The 26,954-nt window shown below is 60.0% G+C and overlaps 1 protein-coding gene across 1 annotated transcript; it reads right to left on the bottom strand.

The window, feature by feature from the left end:
• Positions 1–995: 995 nt before the first annotated feature.
• TNFRSF1B (TNF receptor superfamily member 1B) lies at positions 996–25,554 on the bottom strand (the record flags this gene model as incomplete). Its single annotated transcript, XM_084244071.1, has 10 exons — positions 996–1,276; positions 2,638–2,830; positions 5,730–5,764; positions 6,234–6,311; positions 6,803–7,047; positions 7,403–7,496; positions 7,951–8,100; positions 8,506–8,637; positions 10,514–10,616; positions 25,477–25,554. 10 exons carry the CDS (start codon positions 25,552–25,554, stop codon positions 996–998), a joined length of 1,389 nt encoding a protein of 462 aa, XP_084100197.1.
• Between the last annotated feature and the right edge of the window lie 1,400 nt (positions 25,555–26,954).

Below are 26,954 nucleotides of genomic sequence, written 5' to 3'. Positions count from 1 at the left end.
CCACACTTGCCCACTCTCCAAAGTGGGCTGACTTGCAAATGGGGAAGAATCCCTTGGCAAAAACTGCCGCTTTAGCTGCTCCAGGGCCGGCCACTCAATCCGATGACGTGGGCGACACAGACGTGGGACCTGCCCTCAGCACCTTTGGTCCATTGGGTATTGCGGCGAGCTCAGTGCCAAGTGGCTCCATGGTTCCCCTGGGGCCTGGGACTCCAGAAACAGAGGGAGGGGGTCGAGAGAACAGTAGCACTTCTTGGGAGTCAAAGGAGAAAGGGCCAGGCTGAGGTAGGTAGAGAGATGGCTGGGGTCATCTCGAACTCCTGACATTACCTGATAGGAGTATGGCCTCCGAGGGAGGAAGGAGGAGGGAGGTGGGGCCCGAGCTGTGGGTAAACTAGAGCCTAGACCTGGTACAAGATGGGACAGAAGGAGACTTGGAAGTGGTGGTTCCCAAGATCTTAAGCACCCCTGGGACACATCCATCTGCTACAGGGACTGCCACCCCCTCCCTGCACAGCACCATCTGCTGGATGACACCTCCACCTGCTGGAACTGGGCTGCAGTCTCAGCGATCAGGTGCTGCCCTGCTCTAGGGGCCCCTCTCCATGGGGCTCAGGCAGCGGACCCCCAGGAGTCTGGAAGTGAGGGCCTCCCAGGGAGCCCGAGCTTGAGGAGCCCAGGGGCTCAAACAAATAAACAAACAAAACACACAAAAAGAAGGGCTCTAGAAGCCAAGCTCGCAGGACCAGCTGGGAGGTGGCTCTCGGAGAGGCAGGGGCTCCTGCGGGCAGCCCAGCACACCTCGTCCGTGTCCAGCACCTGCGGAAGCCGCACTGGCGACAGAAGAAGTTCCCCTCTCTTCTCTCTGATAATGAGGCTGTGGAGGCCACTCGGGGAGTCTGGCCCAGAAAGAATGCAGAGTCCTGGCTGAGGTCCCTGCGCGGGGTGGTCGGGGTCAGCCCGCCGTGGCCGTGGCGTGGCCCGCGCCCGCTGGGCTAACTGGGCTTCATGCCGGCGTCCGGCACGCCGAGGGGCAGGGGCTTCTCCTCCAGGTCCTGCAGCAAAGTCTCCGGAGCCCCCGACTGGGACTGAAAAGCACATTCCTCCTTGGAGAAGGGAACTCGCTCGTCCTTCTGGGAGCCTGGAGGACTGGCGTCCGGGTTCCCCGCCATGGAGCCAGCCTGCGAGGGGCACTGAGAGCCGTGGTCAGACCCACTACAAACGTTCACGATGCAGGTAACGTTGACTTGGGTCCCGTGGCCGCCAGGTGAAGGCTCTGCCAAGCACAAGAGGGGAGAGGGCGGTCAGTGGGGGCGGGGGTCGTGGAGTAGGGGCGACTTCATAGCCTGTGCCCTGCCCAAGAGGCAGATTAAGACCTGTGGGGAAGAACAGAAGGCCGGGAGCCACAGAGCCCCACTCTAGGGCCCTCTGCTGTGCAACCTTGAGCGAGTCACCTCACCTTCATGTGCCTCATTTCCCGCTTCTATCAAGTAAGAACTGCTGGCCCAGCATACTGCCAGCAAGAGGAGCCAATTATACCAAGCTGGCGAAGGCACTCTGAACAAAGCCCACTCTTCACACAGGGCAGAGGGGTGAGCAGTGGCAGGAAGTCTGTTTGCAGGACCCAGGCTGCCCCTGGGGATGGTCTACTTTCCCATAACTGCCAGACACCAGCTGTCCGGGTCAGACCCCATAGAAATAGGCCAGAACCCTCTGTCATTGGCCCATCATCTGTAGGCCAACAAATCAGCATCAAACGGTAGGAAATTGCTCCTTTATGGAGATGAAACATAATTCTCTGCATTCACAGCAGATCCTCCTCCATGCAGAACTGTAGCTAAGATTTCATAAACCCGGGATTCCAGTCCCCACTCCAGTCTGACACCCAACCCCAAGAACTTGGGGCAGCCTGGGAAGAGGAGGGAGCCAGCAAACTCCCCAGAGAGGTGAGGGTGGGGGGTGCGGGCTGATATACTGGGGCCAGGAGGAAATTTCCACCCTGAGCCTCCACAGTACCCAAATGTCACCCAGAGTCCCCATGGCCTTTGCACATTGTGAAAGAGACATTGCGGGGGTGGGAAGGGTACCACATGGGGGCCCAGGAGGAAGCCACAGCAGACAACCATGGAGGAGGTGTCACCGAGAAATCAGAAAGACTCCAAGAAGCCCAAGAGCCTACACTTGGAGCTCATTCATCCATTCCACAAAGGCTTAGGCCACCTGCTGTGTGCCAGGTGGGGCCTACGCCTTCCTAGGGAGCTCTCAGAACAGAGGCAGGGGTGCTGACAAGACAACACACTGATAAGGGTGGGCTCTGACAGGGACACAGAAGAGAGACCTCATTCCACCTGGGCAATGTGGGGCGGAAGCTACTGAGTCAGGTAACAGGGAGGAGAGGGTGTGACTGCCCGCCTGGGAGGAGCCGTGGCTACATGGAGATGCAGACACAGGTTTGGTGGTGAAGGGGGCTGCTGAGACTCTCAGCACCACGGGGGCTGGAGGACAGGCAGGTTGGGGATGACCCTAGTCCACGGTCATTCCATGACCTCCAGCCAATCAGCACTGCCAGGTATGAAGGGGAGATAGGCCGGCGGACTTGACCCCTCTGGCGCAAAACCCACCCAAGGAAGCTCTTACCTGAGCCCCGGGAGCTGGCCCGGGCTTCCCCAGACCCATCGTGCTTCTCCGTGCCCGGGGCCTGTACATGGCTCTTGTCCGTGCTGGTGGTCGAGCTCTCCAGGGAGCTGCTGCTGGAGCTGGGCGCCGTGGTCAGCAGATGCTGCTGCTCCAGGCCCGGAGCGCTCCGGACCTTATCAGCAGGCAGATGAGGCTGGATGTGGGGGGAGGCGAGAAAGGTCAGCCATTGCCAACCCCTGTTCTCCTGGCACCACCCGCGCCCATGCCATTGCGGGACAGACAGCATCTCCAGAGAGTGACCTCCTCCACTGCCCTCCCAAGCCCTGCTCTGAGTGTGGGCCAGTGGGAGAGAAGGGGGAACACCCAAATGTCATTCCTCATCCTCCAGAAAAGGGGCTTTTCTGGCCTGGTACCCCACTCTCTGCTGCTGGCTAGAACCGGGCAGAACAGAAACCCCCAAAGGTCACAGTCCCTCCCCCAAAGCTACAGCTGCAAAGTTCAGGCAGGCTCTGGGTGGAGCGGATATTCCCAGGGCTGGTCGCTGGACTGGGGCCCTAAGAAGGGGGGAGGCCCGGAGGGGCCTCACGAAACAGGGCCCCTGTCAGACAGTCACTCCCCAGGCCCCTTGTGAGCAGAAGCAGAGACCCAAGCAGAGCCCCCAGCTGGGACATCCAGATTCCTGCAGTGGGTCTGTGTCTGTGTGTGAGGGTGTGTCCAGGAGGCTCACACACACACACACACACACACACACACACACACAAATGGACAGGTGCACACACCTGTCTGGGGGGGGGGTGCAGGTGTGCACATCTGTGAGAGGGGTGGTTAGCATGTATGCAAGCACTGCTGGATGGAGCAGGGCCCCAGGCCACTCTCACTAGCTGTGTGACCACGGGAAAGTTACTTAACTTCTCTGAGCCCAAATTCCCCGGACTGTAAAACTGGGGCAGTCGTCCTACTGCCGCGTGCTAAGACAGCTGTGACAGCAAGTAACGCTCTGTCCTGTGCTTGGCAGCCGGTCAGCTGGTAAATGCCAGCTCTCCTTGTTAACCTTGAGCCCTGGCATGAGTGTGTCTATGGGGGTGATTGTGGGGAGCTCGCAGATGCAGACATCTGGTCCTTTCTAAACTAAAAGAAGCCACCGCCCTTGCAGGCCTTGGGATCCTTGGGGTCTGTGGTATTGAAATGGGGGTGCTTGGAACATGGAAATAAGCCAAGAGCACAAATCAGGGTGTGGGGTGGTTTCCCCGCTGGGAGGGCCAGTTCGCAGCACCCCCTGGGTTCCAGACACATAGGCATGCACTCGGCACATCCCAATTGGGCCTCTCACACTCCAAATTAAGCGGAGAGGAAGAGGGTGCTGAGGCTGCTGGGTCACACCTAAGGTGTTTTCACGCACGAGTATTTGGAACCACGGCTGGGGAGGAACGGGGGAGCAGGCAGCCGGGGTGGAGTCTGGGGGCAGTGCCGGCTCTTGTGCAACCAGACAGCCACTGTCCAAAGATCTGGAGCCAGAAAAATGAAGGAGTGGCGCTGGCAGTTGGGGGAGGGAGGCGCACCTGACCTCCCAAAACTGTCTGCAGCCTCTGATGGGCTACAGGGCGGGTCAAAGAGCACTGAGCCCGGACGCAGGGACAGTGCTGTGTGGTCTGGGTCACTTCTCCTCTCTGCATCCTCTCTGGTCAGCAGATTCAGGAGAGGAAATCAGTCTCCAGGCCCAGCCAAGGGCAAAGCCCCATGTAAACCCCTGACATGGAGTCACTAGGGCTGAGCTTTTCCTTGCACAGTGGTTCTCCACTAGCAGTGATTTTATCCTCCAGGGGGCATTTGATGATGTGGAGGGGCATTCAGGAGACTCCTGGGGGGCAGTGCTACTGGCATGTAGTCAGAGAGGGCAGGGATATTGACAAATGGCCTGCAGGGCACGGGAATGACCCCAGGCCCAAGGATCCCTGGGTGCCAAATGTCAGTATCGCTTCCCCTCTGATTCTGTTCCTCATCTGTAAAATTGGATAAAAATCCTGCCCTGCCTCCCAGCTAGAGGGCTACAGCCTTGGCCCACCCCACACCCATTTCCAAGACCCTCCCTGGCCCGCCTCCACCACAGAGGCTGGCAAAACAAGTGTCCTCTTCCGGCCTCCCTTGCTGCTAGTGATGGTCAAGTGACCGGCTCTCCCTGGGGCTTCCGGGACAAAGTCTGATTCCCGTAAAAACGCATGAGGGCTGGCCTGGCCATTCCTCCTCTGCCTCCCGCCTCAACCTGGAGGTCACACAGGCAGTGGTGATCACAGGTCATGACCTGAGGTCACAAGCAAGAGCACAACATCTGCACAGGTTCTGTCTTCGCCAGAGCCAGGGGTCCAACCGGTGTTCACAGTGGGCACCACTGAACCCGCAGGCAGCCAACTTCTCAGGGAGAAAATAAAGCCCTGGCATGTTAAGTCGCCCTGCAGTCTTCGGTGACTCTCAGCCCAATGCCTTCCTGACGGATAACTGATGAAACACGTCAGTGTCACATCAGTCTTCTCTTTCTAACAAAAGCACTAAGAGGCCCTTCTTTCCAGGAAAGAGCAGAAGTAAGTTGCTTTGGGTGAAATGGGGGCAGGACCCAGGGCCCAGCCCCCTCATCTCCTTCTCAGTCCAGAGATGACCCCCCCAGGGTCCTTGGGGAATACCTGGGTACCCCCAGCACTCAATGTGCTCCAAACAACATGCTTTGTAAGCACCAGGAGACGCTGAGACTCGCTGCCAGCTGAGAAGGACATGGCCCTGCCGCCGGGCCTGGACTGTCCCTGTGTGCTGGTGAGGAACAGCCTCGGGCAACCTGGCAGCTGCTCAAGGCGATACCATGGGCCTAGGGCCACGCGCTTGTCACTGAGACCCCCGCTTCCCTACCGGCATTCCACACTCACCCTCTGTGTTAGCACGGGGAGGGCTGCCTAACCCCCAGGGCTGGCTCTCCTTTCCCCACCTCCCTGGGGCTCCACCCAGGCAACCCATAGAATTCACTAGAATTCACGGCTTCCCGTGGGACCACCCGGCCAGCAGGAAGGTGGCCAGGGAGGAGCTGGGAGGAAGCAGGGGACACTCACCACCTTGGCTTCTCCTTGCAGGCAGAAGGGCTTCTCTGCAAAGAGGAGAGGGGATAAGTCAGGGAAAGTGACGCCCTCCAGCCACACCATTCTAGGCGTCTAGCGGGGGCCCAAGGAGAACCTGCAGGAGGAGGCCCAGCCCCAGGGGGACAATATCTACCTGCAGAGGTGCACAAAGTCCCCTGGCCTGTATCCAACTCTCCTGCAGGCCTCTGGCATTATCCACTGACCCTGACCTTGCTCCAGCCCCAGCGCGACTTTGCTCTCTCCTGCACACACTGCACCATGGAGACCTTACCCCGCTTGCATGACATCTGCTCCAGAAGGCAGATGGCTTCCCAGAACCCCCATTCAGGAGCCCTGCCCCCCTCTACCCTTGGACAGATGGAGTCTTGCCTTGGAGGGGATAATTTAGTGGGAGTACCTTCTGCCTGAGGTCCTCAATACCTATGGCCCCAGAGAAGCTTCCTGAACCAATGGGTGAAGGAGGGAAGGGAATCTTACTTTTCTTCTGGGTCAGGATGGTGCAGTTCACCAGCCCTATGAGGAGCAGGCCCAAGGCTGTCACACCCACAATCAGTCCTGAAAGGAGGAGAGGCTTCAACGCCAGCAAAAGATAAACTCGAACGCAGCCGCGCAGACACCAACGACGCAGGCCGGGGCGGGCAGGGGGCGAGCCCCGTTCAGAGGCTCTCAAATCATGAAACCAGCCAACCCAAGCCAGATGCCGCAGGAAACATGGGTGGGCCACGGGGATCCAAGGCTGGCCAGGTTGCCCTCTCCGGCCGAACCCCAGAGGGAGCCCCATGAGGTGGCCTGGGGGCTGCTGTCTGCACAGCCTCGTGAGTTCCTCAGGGAGACCACTTGTGCTGTCAGGTGAACGCCCACCCAACCTCTCCAGATCCGGGCTTCTTAGTAACAGCGCCCCGACTAGGGAGGGGGGGTGGTGAAGTCAAGCCACTGTCACCTGCACCCCAGAACAGAGCACAGGGTTCAGCTCATAGTGGTTCTCAGTAAAGACATGGGGGGGATGGGAGGGGGGAAGGGACAAGGTTACGAAAGATGTGACTGACCGATGGGAAGAGAGAGGGTGTCTGTGATGATCTCTTCCACGGGGGCGCTGGGGCCCAGGGGGAGCAGCGGGGAGGTGCCTGCAGCCAGGCTGGGCCCTGGCGTTGGCTCCCTGTGCCCGGAGGCCACGGACTCTGGTGGAGATGTGGGGCTTGAGGCTGGGGTCCCTCTGGAGGTGGAGGGAGCAGACTCCCCCCTGCAGACTGCATCCCTACTTGCGTTGCCAGGGATGTCCACGGAGCGACAGCTGAGGAAGAAGGAGGCTGTGTCAGGGGGTGGCAGGACAGACGGCCCAGGGTGTCACAGGAGCCAGGGCAGCAGGCAGGGTCCCCAAAGCAGGAAGGGGGAGAGGGTATGTGTGCCCCTTCCTGCCTCCCCCTCCGCTCCCCGTGCTCTCCACCAGCCTGACTCCCAGGGCAAGGCTACTGTTTGCTGGGCTGTCTGTTCTGGAAACTTCCTCCCCAGATAAACCAGCCCTGGTGGTGGCCAGATGTGGCCCCGCCCAAGCCCAGCAAGTGAGTGTGGGTCTCAGGCACCAGGGCCATCCAGGTCACCCAGGGATGGCCCCGCCCTGCTCCCCCAGAATCCACTCAGCCACTCACCTCCGGTGGGGCCTGCAAGTGTCTGTGGAGGACTCCGCGTCGGAGAATGTCCCTGGGGCGCAGGGAGCGCAGACCACATCTGACTTGGCAGTTCCTTTAGGTAAAAGCAGGTCCTGTCAGCAGCTGACCCCAGGGGACAGGCGGTATTGGCAATGGAGCCCTGGGGGCATGGGGGGGCCCTGAGACCTGTCTGCACCTCTGCCCCTAAAACACACACTCCTGTGCACATACACACACCTCACATGCACACACAGACACATGGACACACACGCATGTACCCAGACACACACACACATGCACTGGGCAGTTGCTCCTTCAAATCTGGGGGTTCCCTGGTCTCTAGGGTCACAAAGGGCTCATTCTCCTGTGGCATCACCTGATGCTCTGGGCCCCCAAGGTCTTAGCACCCCGTAGGTGCCTCATCAGGAGTGCTGGAAAGAACGGATGGGGATGGGTGGCTGGGTGGGTAGAGGCTGCCTGGCCCCCCGCTGATGGGCTGACAAGGACAAAGGAGAGGTGGGGGGGGGGGCCCCAAGGCCGGCTCATACCTGGTTTGGCCACTCCCTTGCCAGGGGGGCACTTGCGAAAGGGGCCGCACACAATGCAGCCCTGCTGCTGCTCCAGCATGCAGTACCAGCCGGGCTCGCAGGTGCAGATGCGGTTCTGTTTCTGAGTGCAGGCCTGAGTCTCCATCAGGCCTGGAGGAGCAAAGGGGCAGCCGTGGTTATTTCTACCACACACTCTCGGCCCTCCCAGCCCGCCCACCATGTGCAGAGTGCCCTGGTCTTCTGCAGGCCACCACACCCTCAGCATGGGGTTGGCCATGGAGTCTGGGGTCCAGTCCCCTCCAGCTCCATCACCCCATGAGCGCATGCTCTCCAAGACACTCATCCTCAACTCTCAAGGGCCCGCTGCGCCTTTGCCCCTGGCCCGTCTCGGAGGATTTGGAGAGACAGGCTGGAAATGCCATGGATCTAGAGCAAAGAGCTGCAGGAGCCCCCTCCTGCCCTGGGGCATGACAGCAGTGGGGGGGGTGTCCCACCAGCTTTCAGTCACAGAGGCTGGCATGGCCAGTAGTGCTGCTGGGGGCTGCTCAGACTCACCCTGGCCAGTGCAGCGAGAGTTACAGCTCAAGCACTCAGGGACCCAGTTCCAGAGCTGGGTGTAGGTGTTGTCCTTGCAGGGTTCACAAATGGTATCTGAGGTCGCAGTGCAGTAGAATTGCACGTGATAGCCTGAGGAAGCAAGGGTGAGGGTCTCAGGGCAGCCAGGAGGGGCTTTGCCAGGACCCTAGGTTCACTCACTAATCCCCAAAGCCCCAGAGATCTGAGCCTCGCTGGGGAGGCAGTTTGACGAGGTTCAGGCACCCCCTCAACTGATCTCACATCCACATCAACCAACTGTCACTCCCTCTCTGAATTCCCACTGCTCAAAAAATACCTTTCTCTCTGCTCTTCCCAGATGCCTGGAACCCTACCGTGGAACTGCCTGCTACTAGTCAATCACACTTCAGTAAGAGCTGGCTTGCCAGTTTCTTTTTTCTTTTGGTTTGGTTGAAATTCTCTGCGGGTATGAACTAGAGGGGGGATGGCAGTAAGAATGCAGTCCCTGGTATCCTATCAAGGTTGGGGACATGGAGAGTAGAGAGGGGACCTGCCGGGGACAGGAGAACACCTAGGAGATTCTCTTCACAGCCCTGTCCCGGGGCCTCGCCTGCCACATTCACTGTTGTGCTAATGTAGTAACTCCTCAGTGAGACTCTGCCAGTTAATAGAAAAAAGAAGAGTCACTTTCCCTGGGGTCTCTGGGAAGGCTATAGGAGCTGATGGGTACCTATGTGCCCACCCCCATCTCAGGTTAACAGCTGAGACCTGTCTGGCTCCTGCAGAATCCAGGAACTTCTAACTCTAAACTGCTCAGCTGCTATGTGCCCACTCTCAGTCACCCACACTAGCCTTGCTGTTCCTCAAGTTCACCAAACAGGCTTCCACCTCAGGGCCTTTGCACTTGCTGCTGCTCCTGCCCGGCCGGCTATTCCCTGTTTATCACTCCTTCACCTCCTGCATGTGTCTGCCCAAGGGTCAGCTCCTTGGGAGGCCTTCACTGCACACCCCATATAAAGCAGACCATCCTGTTCTGTCTGCCTCCGTGGGCCCTGCCCTGCTTTTCCCTTCACTGACCTCTGATAGGACAGCACAGTTATTTCTGTTGGTTTATGTGTTTGTGTCTCTATTAGAATGTAAAACCCAGTGGGTGAAGATTTTGTCTGTCTTGCTCTTTGTTGCATTGCCAGCACTTAGAACAGTGCCAAACACTTCGTAGATGCTTTACATGTATTATAGGGATATGTGTATGGATGGATGATGGATGGATGGATGGATGGATGGATGGATGGATGGATGGATGGATGGGTGGATGGATGGGTGGGTGGATGGATGGATGGATGGATGGATGGATGGATGGAGTGATGGAGGCAGATAGATAAGGATGGATGGCTGGATGGCTGGCTGGATGGATGGATGTGTCAGTGGGTGAGTGGGTAGATGATGGCTGGATGGCTGGACAGCACTGGGAGTTGGGCCACTCAGCTCTCAAAATGTGGGTCCAGACTGCACATCCACTGACAAATGCATGAGCATTCTTTGATTATGTATGTACTGATGCCCACTATGTGCCAGTCATTGCTCCAGGCATTGTGCCAGCGGAGGACAAGCCACAGTCAGTGTTTTGAAGGAGCACACAGCAGGGATGACAGAAGAGTTACCAGGCACAATCACACCGGGTGAAAAGAGCTATCGTAGGGGACACCAGGGGCCAGCGGGAGTTCAAAGGAGGCCAGAGCTAACCCAGCAGTGTGGACAGACTTCTTCCTGGAGGAGCAGGGCCATCGTAGCTGAGGTCTGAAGGACAGGCAGAGTAACCAGAGGAAGGGAGTTGGCAGGTATGCCAGGCAGGGGGAACAGCATGTGCAAAGGCCCAGAAGCACAAGGGAGCATGAAGCCAATTCATGGAGCTAGAAGGAGTTCAGAACCACTGAGGGCCAGGACGCTGCGCCTCCACCCCTGCACACACACCCCCTGCGAGGCCCCAGGCCCCAGCGCTACCCCTCACCAGGCGGGCACTTGCTGCAGCACATCTGGGTGTTCTTGTCATAATATTCTCTCTGCTGGCAAGAGCTTCCGGGCACCGGGGCGTAGGGGGGGTTGAATGAAACCTGGAAGGAGGAGGGAAGGACCATCAGCAGCATGGCCATGCAACACCCGGATCCCGATCCTAGGTCCTGCAATTGTTTGGCCCTCTCCCTACTGGGAAAGTGCCCAGAAGGGAACCTCCCCATTTGGCGGGGGGCTGGGGGGGGGTGCTGAAGGGAAGGCTAGAAGAAGATTAGAGTCCTTGCTTTCTTTCACCGCCCCCCATTCCATCTATAGAGCGCACTCCGCCCGCAGGAGGAGGCGCTGAGCCAGCTGGTAGGAGGCAGGGGCTGGCCCAGCTGTGACCCAGATCAGAGAGAACCACAGTGCTCAGCAAAAAGCACCCTCCACCTGGGAAGACCCCTCCCGTCCCACACCTAGGAAGTGCCCCTTCCTCCTGCTGAGTGCCACCTCCCCTGGGAAGAACTCTCCAACTCCCCAATTACATTCCCTCTTTGGGGTGACCTGAACTCTGGATGTGGAGCCTGCTAACAATCATCTCCGCACTGACACAGGGAGCCACGGTCCTCCACCCCTCGTGGCGCCTGTGTTGGGCGCGTGCGCACACAGCACAGAGGCAGGAGCAGTGGTCTTGGCGTCCAGACCCTCAGCCCCAGCTTCCCTCTGTGTTTCAGCAGGTGTGCGTCGGCGCTGGCAGGAGGACAAGGACAGCTGCTAGCAGCTCTTCACGGTACTTGGCACATTTCTAAGTGTTTCAGGGCCTCTGGGCAGTGGGCGCTGCTGGGTGGAGTCAAGCCGATCCCCTCAACCTGTGGAACACCCGTCCCCAGATGCAGTGGGTGCTGCCTGATGAGACCAGGTGGCACCCACAGGGCTCTGCACCAACATCGAGAAACCCTGGGGGTGGCGGGGACGAGCACCTGGGCTGGGGTTTCCTGCTGCGGAGCCGTCGGGGGCTCCTCTTGTCCCCAAGCCCTGGCCAGAGCCGCTTCCTCCACCAGGATCAGCCACGTGCCTCCCTGACAAAACCCCATTAGAACCTCAGAAGTGTCCTCCTCTGAGAGCAGCCGCCCTGTGACAGCGCCCTGCCCACACTGGGCTCAGAACACACACGAGCAGGTGCACGCACACACACGAGCAGGTGCACGCACGGCCACACACTCGTGCTCTCAGTCAGCCCGTCCTGCCTCCCTGCACAGCGGGCCCCAGAGCAGGTGGCCAGGCACACGGACAAAAGGGGAAGCAAGGGCCCCTCACCGGGGCTCCTCGCGGTTGGGGAGCGTCACTGCGTGTATTCTGGGGGGCCTGTTACTGTGTCTTCTCCCCCCACCCTAAATAGGGGGAGGAAGAGCAGGGCTGGGCCCAGAAGCTGCTCAGAAAAGGGAAAAGAAAAAACATCCCAGGTGGCGCTGATGCCCACTGCTGGCCACGCCGGCTGCCTGGCGCCCACCGACACAGCAAAACGCCTGGGCAGGGACCAAAGGCTGGGGGCGCCCCTACCCCAGACAGAAGGACCTTCTGCAGCAACCCCAGAGCACCATTCAACTGAGCATCAACTGCTAGGGAGGGGGGCCTGGCTGTCCCCCCAAATGGGTCCTCTGCAGACAGCTGCGTGTTGCATCTGTGTGGGAGGGGCTGTGTCTCTCCGCCCTGAATGAACACCCCCAAGGGAACTGCCTCTTCCTCAGAGAGTATCTGGAGGGCAGGGCTTCTCGTGCAGCCCTCAACCCCCCCGGGGACCCAGCACATCTCTGTGAGTACCCTTGGGGTAACCAGGGGAGTCCCTCCCTTATGTGGGGCCAGGAGGCTCCAGGGAGAGGGAGAAGGCCTTGCCCTACCAGGCAGCCCCCACAGAGCCTGCCCTGACCGGAGGAAAGTTCCTCTCAGGACCCAGACGGCCTGATGGGAAAGGGTCTTGGCCAAGGTTCCTGGACAAAGGCAGGCGGCTGGACCCCAGGGCCCCGAGACCGACAGACCAGGCCTCTCTGTGCCCCCTCCAAGGGTCTTTTCCTGCCTGCATCTTGCTGCGGTGACCCATGGAGGTGCTCCCTCTCCTGCTGCTCCAGACCCCTATGAGTCCGGAAGCTGCTCAGAAAAGCAGCCCTCCCTTGAGCAACCTCAGGGCCTGTTTATCCTCTTAGACAGAGAGAAAACCACAGCTCTGTCATGGCAAAACAATGAGGAACAGAAAGCCCCTGGGCAGAGCAGGACAAAGGTCACTCCCTCCCCTGAGGTGCTCCCCAGAGCACAGACTGGGCCCACTGCCCAGCCCTGGGAACCACAGCCCTGAGAATGGGCCTCCCGCCACTGTGTGTTGGGGGGGCCTGGGGGGTCCCCAGACCCTCTGGGAAACCTGGGACTATGGAAGCTTCCAGTTCTTCGGCCTGGTGTTGGGGAGGTGCAGATCCACCTGGCAACAGGGCCCTGTGACTGACATCTGAAAATGAGGAACCAAATTAGATGATTCATTCAGCATGTTTAGCTGACCCAGCTGTCAAGATAGAGGGTTCCAGGTGGAAGTTTGGAACTGACTGCTGAGCACTGACTACCCCTTCACAGACGGGGATGTCCGAGGCCTGGCTGGGGGCAGGAATTGGGGAAGACAGATAATAAAGGGGTGACAATTGATAGGTGGTAGACAGAAAGATGGGGCGGTGATGGATGATGGCAAGAGGATAGATGAAAGGAGAGAGGGAGGCTCTAACATCCAGTTTCTAAGGAGGGTCTTATTGTGCCCATTTCGCAGATGAGGAGGGATGGAGCGGGAAAGAGGCAGAACCACCCCCCCCCCCGAGTCTCCCAACGGCTCTGGGTGGTTACAGGGTGCAGCTGGTGGCAGGCTGACCGGAGACCTGACTCGTGGAAGCCATCAGGGTCCACGCTCGCCCACCACAGGCCTCAGAGCTGCCGCACTCTGGGTCCACAGCCCCGACCCCTCCCCTCCCCTCCCTGTCAGGCTCTCTCCGGCTGGGACAGGAGGCGCCTGCAGTTGGTAGTGGCTGGCAGGCACCGCGCACCACCCGGCCCCACGAGTGACTTTTCCTACTCGACCCAAGCACCAGCGTGCCCTCCCCAACACTTCAGCAGCTCTGAGAGCCCAAGTGATGTGCCCAGGGCTACACCACAAGAGCAGTCTCCTGGCCTGCCCCCACCTCTCTCTTCCTGAGCCTCCCAGCCCCCTGGGCACAGACCCAAGACCCCAATGCACCCCCCAATCTCGGTATCTCTCCCCCCACCCGTCCAGCCTCCATCACTCCTCCAGGTTCTCAGCCTTGGCGATTCAGGGAGGAAGGAAAACAACAGGATATTCTGTAAGCACCTATTGTGTGCCAGGGCGTGTTACAGAGTCCCCCTGCCGTCCCCAAAAGCAGGTGTGTGTGTGCCCATTTCGCAGTCCAGGGGGAGCAAGTCACGAGTCTGAGGCCACACAGAGAGGAAGAGGTGGAGCTGGAAGGGTGATGCCTGTGCTGGTCGCTGTGGGGAACACGCTGGTCTCCCCTGAAGCGCAGCTGAGGGAGCCAGAGTCTCTGCCCTCGTCCCTGAGTCACATCTGGGCCTCCAGTCCCCACGCATCAAGTGCCGGGGCTGGGTGGGCGTTGGCTCGCGTGTACACATGCACACTCACCTCATATACACGCATGCACGATAATGCAAGGGACCCCTCTTGCCCTTGCGCCAACATCCTCTGACCTCAGCTCTGACCTGGTTTCCCAAGGGACCACCCAGCACCCTCAGAACAAGCTGGTCTTCTACAGGAGGCAGGGACAGCCAGCAAAAGAGGCCTGGCTCTCCCAGAACCGCCTGTGTCCAGGCTCCTGAGTGGGCCCATCCTGGGGCCGCCAGCTCCAAACATGAGCGGCGAGTCTCAAAGGTAAGACTCTGAGCAGGGAGGCTTGGACCGGCTGATCGGCAGCTGTCCAAGTGCTAGAAGGCTGCGTGGGAGCCAATGACAGCGGGATGGGACGAGGCCCAGACATGGGGGCAGAAGGGAAGCACAGCTGCTCAAGGCTGGCAGGAACCTCAGACGTGACCTCAGACAGCCTCCCGTTTTAATGGTGGTGGAAGTCAGGGGCAAAGATGAAAAAAGTTCTCTCAGTCATTCAACAAACATACCGAGCACCTGTCATTCCAGATGCTGGGTGTACAGCACCCAACATCCACACAGCCTCGGCCCTGGGGGCACTGCTTTAGTCGAGGAGACACATGTGGGGCAGAATGTCGGGTGGAACAGGGGCTAAGGAACCGGAGAAGCAAGCTATAGGGCCATATGCCAGGGCAGCTGGGCCAGAGTGGGGAGGGTGGGAATTCCTGGAGACAACAGCCATGGCAGCTTCTCCAAGCCAGGCATCCAGGGGAGCCTGCGTGCCTGTCACTCTCTTCCCACAACCCCGCAGTGAGGGCTCATCATACTGAGCCGCTATCCCCAAGTCACAGGCCTCCTCATCCCGAGGCCGGTGTCCTCCCCGTGTCTCCACCATGCCAGGGAGATTGTCCACCCCCAAAACATCCCCTCCACAGTGGGGGAGAACCAGCTTCTCTGTGCCTCAGTTTCCTCATCTGTAACACAGTGGCATGGGCCTGGTGGAGGCTTGTGTCCTTCCCAGCTCGGGCCTGTTACAGACGGTGTCAAAAAGCTCCATCCCTCAGGAGACCTCAGAAGCACTGGGTGGGTGTGTGTGTGGGTGGGAGCGTGGGAGGCTTTGTCACCCACAGGAGTGAAGGAAAAACTGAACAGGCTGGGAGAAGAGGGAGGTGGGGTTCCGGGGCCCCGGCCTGTGCCTCTCACCCTCTCTCCCAGGAGAGGGCAGCCGAGGCCCGAGCAGGTGGCCTCTGGGAGCCAAAGGGCCCGAGCTGCCAGCCCTCCCAGGTGCACCTGACACCTGCACGCAGGAGGAGCACACACAGCTGCAGTCCTGGGGGACTTGGGGATGTCACTGTCACTTACATATAAGGTCCTGCCTTTCCTGGGGTTGTGGCGGGAGCAGCGGCAGGGTCTGCCATCTCCCAGACACCAGGGAGCTTTAAGGGGGCCTGCCGAGCCCTGAGCGGCAGCCTGGGGTGGCAGGCCTTCTGTCTGGGAACCGAAAAGGGAGGACAAGTCACTCTGCAGCAAGGCATCCGTGCTCGCGCGGCACAAGAGGGGAAGCTGACCTGTGATGCTCAGGGTTGGGGTCACCCTTCCTGGAGAAGGCTGCTCCCGCGACAGAGAAAGTGGGGCCTGGTCAGGGCAGGTTCCAGGCCAGAGGTGGGCCACCTTAGGAATGTGGTCTTGGGTCATCTCAAGAGACTTGACTCAAGCACCACTGGAGGGGTGATGGGACCCCAAAATACAGAGCCTGGGCGAGGGGTCAAAACCCAGGGCCCAGGGGGCTGTGAAGTGGCCAGAGGACACAGTGTTCCAAATAAGGGGCAACAAGAGGTGACAAGTCCCTGGAAGAATGTGAGCCCTGAGGCACGGGGACAAGCCAGCCAGACCACACCTGTCTCTCTGAGGCGCGCCCCACCCTCCCCGAGGACTCAGGCATCACAGCTCATGTCCAGGCCAGGGCACTGCAGCCGAATACTAGGCAGAGAGGGGAGGGCCAGGGCACCCCGAGGCCTGTGGAGTCAGCTTTTTGGGAATTGGGCAACACAACCCGAGATGACTTCCTGCCCCTTCCGCTGGGCCCCAAGCCCTGCGTGTACCCAGGGTGGGGGCCCTCGACCCCTTCCCCTATTTATAAATAGACAGCGAGAGAGGAAGACGAAGCAGGGCAGGTCTGGGGAAGGAGGAAGAAGTGGCCGCCTCCAAGTCAGTGTCATCTGCCAGCAGTGAAATTGCAGAGCCCCCCGCTCTTCCTGCCACTGCAGCGCAGCCTCTTTGGGGGCCACGGCTGACCGCCCTCTGCGAGCAGGAAGGGGGTGCAACGGGAAGGAAGTCACAGGGAGAAGCTTTAGGCTTCGGAGAGTAGCATGCACCTCCAAAGTACCCTTTTCCAGAGCTGGAAAGAACACGAGAGACTGGGAACACTCAGGGAAGCACCTACTGTGCGCAGCCATGCCGGGACTCGCATGCACACACCCTGCACGGGTGCAAGGAAGTCAACAAAACCCCATTTTAGAAACACAGAAATGGAGGCTTCCAGAGACTCAGTACTGTCACCACAGAGCCAGGGAACAGCCGAGAGCAGCCGGTTGCAGCTACCAGCTGCTCGGAGTCCTCCTGCAATTTTACACCCTGTGATCATTTTCCAGATGAGGACCCCAGAGACGGGGAGCGAATGTTCTAAGAACACACAGGGATCAAGGCGGGGGCAGGCTCGGGCAAGCTCCGGCAGACTCAGGCAGGCTCAGGCAGGCTTGGTGACTCTCCCAGGCAAAAAGGTCTCAGGGTGCCAGAGGTAGAAGCCACAGCTGTAGGGAGGGGCAGCATCTGCCCAACGACCCAGGACCCCCAACACAGGCGGAAACTGTCTTCGAGCAATTGAGAAACCGCAACCTTTACATGGCAGGTCCCTGGGGCCCTGGGGCATGGTGGGGGGCATGGTATGGGCATCGGTCTTAGGGGTTTGCAGGAGCCCTGTAAGCTGTGGGGTGCAGCTCCATAGCCTGGGCCGGGCAGGCAGCAGAGGCTCGTCCGCCCGCCGTCACGGAGAGCAGCGGCGTGTGCGTCAGGAAGGACCCACCACATCACAGGCCGCAGCCTAGGGCGACACTTCCCACTCCTGGCCTGTGATGTTGCCTTAGAAGTGAGCTGGGGCAGACAGGAAGCCCGTGCTGGTATCCGGTTCTGGGGCCAGTTTTGTGCTAAGTGTCAGGGTGTGGTGCCTGGCCCCCCAGGAGCCCTCAGCTCTGGTTACAGAGAACACCCCAACACTTTCCATTCCCCCACCTCACCGAGGTCTAGTCATATGACTCCCATCCCCCACGGCCCCAACTCCCCACCCCTCAGCATCTTTTGCCAGCGACAGCTCCCCAGACTCATGTCCCATTCCAGAAGGACCCAAAGCCACCTTCCCACACCCAGCCTGGCCCTGCTGAAAAGCGTCCATTGGCCCCGCGACCCTCAGCGTCCAGCATCCAGCTCCAGCGTCCTCAGCTTAGGGCTCTGGAAGCCGCTGCCCACAGTCCCTTTCCCTCTTCAGGGTACCCTGCCAGGTCACTGTCACCACCTCCCATGCTGGCCCCACACTTAACAACCCCGCCTTCACCCTCTCCCCCCACCCCACCCCACCCCCCCGCCTCTGCCCTAACATTCTGACCCCACCCCCAGCCTCCTTGTCCAGGTTGACTTCAAGAATTCTCTCCACCAGTACCCCGAGAAAACGGTCTCCGAACCCTAAGGTGGGCAGAGGCCCCTCATGGGGGCTGCAGTGATGGGCCAGGTAGAGCCTGGATGCCCAGACCACTTTTGTTTCCGTGTGGTCCAACCAAGGGCAGGCCCCAGCCCCCTCCACACACTCGAGGGTCAGCTCTGAGCCAGACACTGGGCCTCACCTGGGCCCGGCCACCCAACGGCCTTGAGTGTGTCATCTGTATAATGGGCTGTTAGGATTCAGGGGGCCCGTGTGTGTGAAACGCCACACTGGGGGGGTTTATTACTCATCTCCCAGCACTGAGCCCACAGCAGGTGCCTAATCAAGCTGAACTGGTTAACAGAAACAAATGTTTTAATTTCCAGTTAGTTGAAATGAGCCTGGGCTAGCGTGAGAATGAGGGGCAGGAAATGGGCTTATAGATGGGGCAGGCAATCCCGCTCCCTAGTGGGGAAGACTCGGTGGAAGCTGAGAGAAGAGTCCCTTGCAGCTGCCACGACAGCCACACCGGAGCCCACCGCCTGGGGTGGGTGTTGGCTCTGCTTCCTCAAGCAGAGAGCCTGGGTTCCTCAACCGCCTCTCTTGTAGAATGGGGGTGGCCTTGGGCCCGCCCAGGTGGCAGTGAGAACTGAAGACCCTCCATGCATGAAAGGCATAGTCCTTGCCCGGCTGTCCCTGGATGCCATGTCCCTGGCTGTCCTAGCCCAAGGGGAAGGGACAGAGAGGGCCACTTTCAACCCCACCTTACTACCAAGTAAGCCAAAGTTCAGACAGAAGTTCTGGGGTCCTCACCCAGGGAGCTCTGGTGGCTGAACCTGGCAGGTGCCCAGGCTCCTGCTTCCCAGCACCAGGCGGGGGCATATCGCTTCTCACACCAGCCCTGCCTGGTCTCATGTCCTCCCCAGCAGGTGACCATCAGTTCCAGGAATACTGACTGCGACTAGATGGGGTCACTTGGCTCAGGCTGGGGCAGGACTGACGCCAGAGGAGCCTGATGTTGCAGGATGGGGTGGAGGGAGATAGTTCCTCTTCTTCCTGAGGGCCTCTGTCCCAACCCTAGGTCTTGAGTTCAAAGGTCTTCCTCTCCCTCCTCCTTCCTGATCCTTCCTATTTTACAGCTACTTCTTGAGCCCAGAGCTCTTGCCTAAACTGTCACGAGAGTCTCTCCACTTTATCTGTCCTTCCCACCGAGCCCAGAGTGATCTTCCTAATCACACACTCTGCTCTGGTCACTCTCTTGCCCAAAAACTATCAATGGCTCCCCATTGCCTCAACTTCTCATAAGAGGTGAATGTGGTGGCAAAAAGTATGGATTCTGGAGTAAAAATGCCTAACTTCAGTCCAGATTCCCCCTCATTAGCAGGCAGTATCAAAAACATAGGGGGATGTTTAAGGACTGAATGAAATAACAAGTGTTCTGTGTTTAGTAGATGCTACAATAATTGTAATTGCTACAATTTTAAAACTATAACTGCTGTTACTATGTCCATAAACTGGCCCAAAACAGCTTACAGCCAACAGGCCTCATTGCCCCCAACACACCTTTTGCTCTAGCTGTGCCTTCCTCTACACCTTGCTCCTCCTGGTATCTGCCCACCCTAGTCCTGGTCCCCTCCAGGTCTCATGTGGAATAGTAGTAGGGGGCCTGAGGAGGACTTAATGGGATACAGTCAGGAAGGTGACAAGAAAAGATGAGGGCATTGACTAAGGAGCCAGACCAGGGAGAGAGTGAAGTCATGGGGAGCTGGGAGGATTGTGGCACGAGGTGGGAGACAGGGCTCAAGAAAGCAGGGAGGACAGCACAGGAAGGAGCAGGGTCTGGGGTTGGTGGATCCAGAGGGGCAGCTGGAACGGCTCAGTAGAGACAAGCAGAGCCTGGAGTCTCTGTGACAGAGCTGAGCTGTGGGTCAGCAGGAGGCAGGATGGGCAGTAGGGCCCAGGTGCTGGAGGAAGCCCTGCTAATTAGGGCGCCATCCTGCTGATCTTGAGCTCTAGCTGGGGCAGCTGAGGTGCAGAGCGGAAGGAAGCTGGCCAGGCCCTCCTGAGCTGGAAGCTGAGTCAGGACTGGCTGGGACCCCGGCCCCAACCCCTCGTTCCAGCACTTCTCGGCCTCTGGCATCCCTCCTGAGCGGCATTTGGGAAGGCCTCCCACACAGCCCAGAAGGTGTCCCTGCCCCCAAGTCCTTTCCCGCTCTGCTTTCGCCCTCAGGCCCACTCAATTCCCTGAAGCCGTGGCCACATTAGCCATACCCGCGGCAGGGCCGGGCTCAGATTGAAACAGACGGGTGGGCCAGGTCAGGATGGCAAAGGAAAACAAATAAAACCCCCTGGGGATTTCTGCCCTGTCTCACAGCTCGGTCAACGTGCGGCCCTGGCTCAGAAGTGGGGGACACAGCCGGGGAGGGCCCAGCGCTCCAGAAAGGGATTCACCTCCAGGTGGTCAAAGTCAAGTTTCCCCGGCACGTGCCCACTTGGAGTTGGCTACCAAGACTGGGGGGGCAGCTGGCCGGCCTGGGACCTGGAAATGGCTCCGCAGCCTGGATGGGGCGTTGGGCACTTTATGTGAAGGAGCTGGCTACCCAGCCTGGCCGTGACCCTCCAGAGCGGACAGCCAGTGCTGCTGCCTCTTCCAAACTCCCACATACCCCCTGGAAAGGAGACACTTGGCTTAGAGACAGGAGTGTCCCAGGAAAGCCGGGAGACACCAGGCAGAGCTGAGGTCTGGGGCCTACTGGCCAGCAACCCCCCGCCCCACAATTTCCCTCCACACTGCTCACACTCGGGGCACAAGGAAATCAAATCTTGCAAACCCCTGCAGGTAAACAGACACTTCCTCTCCACAGCCCACAACCTGAGTGCTCAAACCACAGTGATGTAACCACCATCTGTGACGTCACAAGGTGGAAAATGACTGTGGGCCCGAGGGGCGGGCCCTGACTTCAGAGTCCCCGCCCCCGGCCACCAGCTCAAATTTCTGGCTGTGAAGGGCTCAGAACTGGGGTGGGGAATAGGGCTGTGTGCTCCTCACCAGTGACAAAGGGCTTCTTCGAGGAAAACACCCCTTCCCCCTCGAGGCTTCCTTGAACCCGTGCGCTCCCAGACGTCAGCCCCGCAGCAGAGACCCAGCAAGCATGGGCTTCCCCACAGTCTGGGGCTTCTGACATTAAAAGATGCTAATTAGGACTAAGAGGCAGGGAGGCAGGAATTCGTGATGTCACCAGGGCCTGAGTCAAAATCACCCCAAAGCAAGTGGGACTGAGGCCGGGAAGCAAAGATACAGTGGGCAGAGCTGGGCCCTCCTTCCAGGGAAAGCTTTAGGCCCCTCACCCCCTAAGCAGGGGCTTTGTCCAGCACACTCAAGATTCATCTTTACAGATAAAGATGTTTCGGCCCAACACAGTTGAGTTGAGTGAGGCCACACAGCAAGTCAATGACGGTGTTCACATAGGAGCTCTGGCCTCCTGATGCCCAGGTCAGTGCTCCCTGCCCAGAGACCTGCCGTGCTGGACTTGGAGGGCAGGAAACAGACAGCACAACCTCAAAGACAGCACAACCTCGAAGACAGCACAACCAGGCTTCCTCTCTTCATTTCCCATTTTGCAAGCGGGAGAGCTGAGGTCTCGTGCCTGGAGACACCTCAATACTATGATAGATGGACCCTCACCTTCAAATGACATCAGAATCTGGGATGAGTGATTTCCTGGCCCCACAGCCTCTGCCACACACCCGGGTCCTGAGACCAGGCATTGGGCAGGTGGGGTGAGAGGCCCTCCTGGAGACTCTAGGACATTCAGAAGCACAGCCCAGAAAAGGTGGGTGGGTGGAAATTATTCTCAGGGGTGTCAACAGGCAGCAGCTCCCACCTGAGTTCTGGGGGTCAGAGCAGGAGCAGCTGACTCCACTGTGGTCCCACCACAGCCTAGCATGGCCCTGTGACCCAGTCAGGCCCTGCAAAACCACAAGTGTTTACAGAGCCACCAGCAGCTGCACAGCCAGTCCTGACAACCAGCCAGCCAGGTGGAGACTCATTTCACAGACAGGAAATCAGAGGTTCCCAGACAATCAGAGGCCCAAGTCACAGCCAGTAGCCAGCAGAGGAAGGACTTAGGCTTCTGAGCCTGGCCCTTCCCCTCAGTCATCGGGACTGCTCTTCGGAAGCCCTGCAGAGTCCAGAACCGGGAGCCACCCAGTCTCCACTCTGCCCCTGTTCCCCCAGTGGCCCGGCTCCCCACAACCACCTCCAGCTTCCCTCCCTTCCCACTTGCAGGCAGGTCGCACGGGGCTCTGAGTCACTGCCAGAAGGTGGCCCCATCGCACACCAGGGTGGGGATATGGGGTGTGAGCATTTTGCAGGGAGCACCCTTAGCCTCGGGAGCCCCCACAGAGCAGCGAGAGGAATCCAAGAGGGAGAGAGAAATGAGCCCAGGCCTGCCACCACTGGCTTTCACAGTCCTCCATCTCATCCAGAAGAGAGGGTTGTCCTAAAGGCCGTATGAATATTTTTGCACATTTACTCAGTATTTTTCCCAGGCACGGTTTAGGCAGTGGTTCTCAACCCGAGCCCCACCCCCCACCCGCCCCAGGACATTCAGCATTATCTGGAGACATTTTTAATTGTCCCGGCGGAGGAGGGGGATGCTATAGGCAAGGAAGCTGCCAAACACCCCACATGTGCAGGACAGCGCCCCACAGCGAGGAGCCACACGGCACAAATGGCAAAAAATGCTAAGCTTAAGTATTCCTGCGCGAGGCTGTGAGCCTCGAAATGAGCAGGACCCTGCCCTCACAGTGCTGACGTTCCCGGGGGAGAGCACTCAAAGGGAAGGAAGCAGAGTGGGTCACGGGCCAGGGGAATAGCGAGAATGGGAGCTCGCCCAGGGAGGGTGGTCCCAGCGAGGGCGCCAGATCAGCAGCAGGCACATTCAAGGCCGAAGAGAAAGCAGGTGCAGAGGCCCTGAGGCAGGTAGTGTGCGGTACGTTTACAGAACACAGAAGCAACCAGCGTGGCCTACACTGCGAACTAAGATGGTGATGGTGTCGATGATAAGCCGAATGTAACGCCCATACCTACATATACCACAGCTGGGATCAAAACGCTTCCTTCCCCGCAACTCACCTCCACCCCCCATCTTCCTGACTGTCCCTCCAGGAGGCATGTGTTGGTCAGGGCCATAAAATGTCTCCCAGACCTAGGGAGGGATGGCCATCCAGGAGGAGCTGGGCTAGATGCCTGGCTGACCGTGAGGGCCTCTCTCCAGCCTCTCCTCTAACCAGAGCTGGTCCCAGGCCTTTGGGGAATGGGGAGGCAAACAGCAGCCCTTGAGCTTCAAGATTCCAGGAATACATAGATGAGATCCAGCAGGGAAGGATTCTCTCTGCCCCACCCCAATAACGAGCAGCTGACAGGCTACTGGGCTCTGCCCACGCCCGTCAGAGGGCGCTAAGCCTGCCCATGTGACTGGCGTTTATTTGGGGACTGAATGAATAACTAGAGGAAAGAATGATGCATTCCACACCGGCCAGCAAATATAGCTGATAAGACACAAATGCACTGTGTTCAGGGAACCGGGGTGGGGTTGCTGGGAACCTGGGGGGAGAGTACAGAGAACAGAGCCCGCTTCGAGCCCCCCCACCCCAGTCTCATTCCCCAGCTCTGTGTCCTGGGGAACCCAACCTCTCCAGACCTCAGTTTCCACATCTCCAAATGGGAGCCGCATGGCCCACCTTTTAGAAGTTGCTGCAAAGAAGGTTCCGGTGCGATTCACCGCAAAGTCCTAGAACTGGAGCCTGGTGCTGGTAGATACTCAAGCACAGAAGCTGCCACGCGACTAAGAGAGAGACAGAGGAGGACCACGCCCCTGCCTCGTGGAGCTTTCCATCTATCGAGGTGGATAACTGCAACTATACCAAAAAAAGCAGAATGTGGTCTGTCCTCCAGAGGGATGCGGGCTCCAAGGGGTCAAAGACAGGGGTGCGGGGCTGGCATCTGCAAAAGGCCTGAAAGATGGGGGTAGGGAGTGCACCACGGAGAGAGGACAGGGCTGAGACGAGAGGTGTGGGGCAGGGATGCAGACAGGTGATGGGGAGATGCCAAGCCCCCCCCCCTTTGCCTGGATTCCTGAAGGAGCACCTCAGGTTGGGAGAGAGGGGCTCCAACTTGAAAAGGGCCTCCCCAAGGGAGGCCACCAAGGAGGATGGTGGGAGAAGCCAAGAGCAGGGGCCAGGAGACCAGTGGTGAGGCTGTGGAGACAGGCTCAGAGGAGGGCAGAGGTGCTGCCAGCAGAGGCGGGAGAGGACCAAGGTCCCGGGTCCTGCAGAGGAGCCCTGGCCTCCCCCACAGGTGTGCATGACCGAGGTGGGATGACACCCCAGGAGGCCCAGAGTCTGTGGCATGACCCCACAGCTGTGGTCACCAGCTCTCAGCGCCACGGGCCACCCCAGGACCTCCTTTGTTTGCAGGAAAATCTCTGGGGCTGCCCCAGGACCCATTCCTGGTAGCCCCTGGGAGGTCACTTCTGATCTGATCACCCCCACCCCCAGCTCTCAAGCACCAGACTCTAAAGATGTCCTTAACCCTGGCCAGTGAGTCACTGGTGTGACCGCCAGGGCCAAGGTCACCTCCCACCTTCCCCCCATGCCCAGATGTGCAGACAGGGATGAACTCACACCTCCTCCCAAGTCACAGGGAAAGGGAGAGACTCCCCCTGGGGAGGAAAAGCAACCCCATGCCTTCCATGAGAAACAAGGAATTCTCTGGCCTCAGTTTTCCCCTCTGTGAAATGGGCTGCTCTGTGCAGCAGGCCACGGAGACAGCCAAACCGGCAAAAGACAAACAGCCCCTTCATCGACCGGACCTGACTCTTGGGGGCGCCAGTGGGGGGACATGCTCCTGGACCTCCTTAAAATCCAGTCTGCCTTGTAGCCCTTTTGGAAGGCCTCACCCCAGCCCTGTCCCCAGAGCTCAGGCCCTTCCAGGAGTGAGCCAGGAGGACCCGAGGGCACTACCCTCCGGGAGCAAACTCCAGTGGCCACCAGGTGGGTCCTGGGGAAGAGGCTGGCCAGAGAGGACAGCCGGGGTCCAGCCCGCAGCCCGGGCGCCTCGTCGGCCCTGCCGGCACACCCGGCCCCGCGCCTTCACAGGGCGCTGGGGTTTCTAAGAAAGAGGAAAGCCTTCGCCGGGCCTTGGAGGAAGTCCCTGAAGCGGTGCCCAGGTCCGCGGCGGGGGCGGCGCTCCGGGGCCGTCGCCTCTCCCGCGGGGGCAGAGGGTGGGCGGCGACGCGTGCAGGGGTGCGGAGGGCGCCCGGGGTCCGTGGGGCTCGCCCAGCGTCGGCGGGTCCAGCCCAGGCGCGCGGGCCCGGGGGGCGCCCGGGGCTGCAGAGGCCGGAATCCGGGCCGGACGCACGTGTGCAAAGCCGGTCCCCGCGGCCTCCGGAGGCGCGAGCTTCCCCCGCCACGGGGGGTGCGGCGCCCGCGGCGCCCCCAGTCCGGAGCCCCGCGCCGGCGACCCCGAGGAGCGCGCCCGGGCGCGGGGCGGGGGGCTGCGCGCGGGGCGGGGTGCGCGCGGGCGGGGTGCGCGCGGGCGGGGTGCGCGCGGGGCGGGCGCCCTCGGGGCGGCGCGGTCACCCACCTGGGCGGGCACGGCGAGCGCCGCGGCCCAGAGCTGCAGTCCGACGGCCAGGGCGGCCCCGAGGCCGGCGGGCGACATCGCGGGGCGGCGGGGGCGTGGGGGCGCGGGGGGCCGTCCAGGCTTCGCGGGCGGTCGCGGCCGCGCGTCCCGGCGCCGGCTCAGCTCCGCGGGGACTGAAAGCGAAAGCCCGAGGCGGCGGCGAGGCGGGCGGGGGGCGGGGCGCGGCGGGGGCGGGCGGGGGGCGGGGCTCCCGGACACACCTCCCCCGCCCCCACCCCCACCCCCGCCCCCGCCCGCCGTACCCTCACCCCCGCGCCCCGCAGTCGCCCCCGGCCGCTCCCCCGGCGCTGCTGAGCCGACCCCTCCAGCCTCAGCCCGCGGGGACCCCAACACCCTTCTAACTCCCCCATCCACTCCCTGCGTCCGTCCGCGCGGGCAGCAGGCCCGCATTGGGAACAGGTTGGTGGTCACCTGGAGGCTGCACCTGTGCACCTGTCTGCCCTGCTGCATCCCTACCCTCTCCCCTCCGCAGCCTGCTCCCCTGGGGAGGCCAGTAACTCGGGAAACCTCCCACAAAGCAGGGGCTAGCTGGGGGGTGGGGACGGTTTAGGGGGTTCTGGATCATTCATTCCCTTAGAGTCAGCAGCCAGACCTCTTGGGTCTCTGCCTTGACCTCCTAGAGGTGACCTGAAGAGTGAAAGCCACCACACACACAACACGGTGTGCAGCAGGAGGTTGACAGCGTATTTGTCACAAAAGCGCTGTGCCAGTATTCTCTGTGCCAACTACTCTCCGGGGGCTCATTTACCCCTAAACATTCTCACGACCTCCCCGCCTGCTGTCCTTCTTGAGTCCCATGTCCCTCAAGCTGGGACAGAAGCTCAGCAGAAAGTTGTGGGGTCCCCCTGGAGGCTATGGGCCTGGCTTTACTGGAGTTTACATCGACTGAGCACCTGCTCTAGCTGCACCCCCTTTATTTTGAGTACTGGCCCTCATGCCAGGACCAGCCCGCACTCTCCCAGCCTGGAGTCCTTGGCCATAGCACAGGGACACTCAACAGGTGGGGTGAGCAGGGTGGCAGGAGGCTGTTCTGTTCCCCGTTCCATCATACAGATGGCCCCACGAGGTAAGGAGTCCCTGCTCTGGGACACCTTCACCCCAGGTCCCCCTTGGTGGCGACAGCAAGGATGGTGCTTTCAGGCGCTGAATGAGAAACTGGGAAGTGACTCTTGGGGAATGGAAAATCCCACCTCCTGACCAGACTTGGGAAATCACCTGGTCCCCACACGTTTCTGAGACATGGGTCAGGCAGAGGGGGTGGCACGCACAGCCCGTGGAAATGGTTTGGAGGACTCCGTGATCCACAAGAGAGCGTCAAAGACCAGGAGTGGGTGTCGCCTGGTGGAGACAGACACAAATGGTTCTACCTGGATGCCCCCCACACACCTCCAACCCAGTGGGTCCTCTGGTTCACCCCC

Source organism: Talpa europaea (genome assembly GCF_964194135.1).
Source record: "Talpa europaea genome assembly, chromosome: 9".
NCBI lineage: Eukaryota > Metazoa > Chordata > Mammalia > Eulipotyphla > Talpidae > Talpa > Talpa europaea.
Note: the sequence above shows the minus strand (reverse complement) of the source record. Positions and strands in the feature narration are given on the sequence as shown.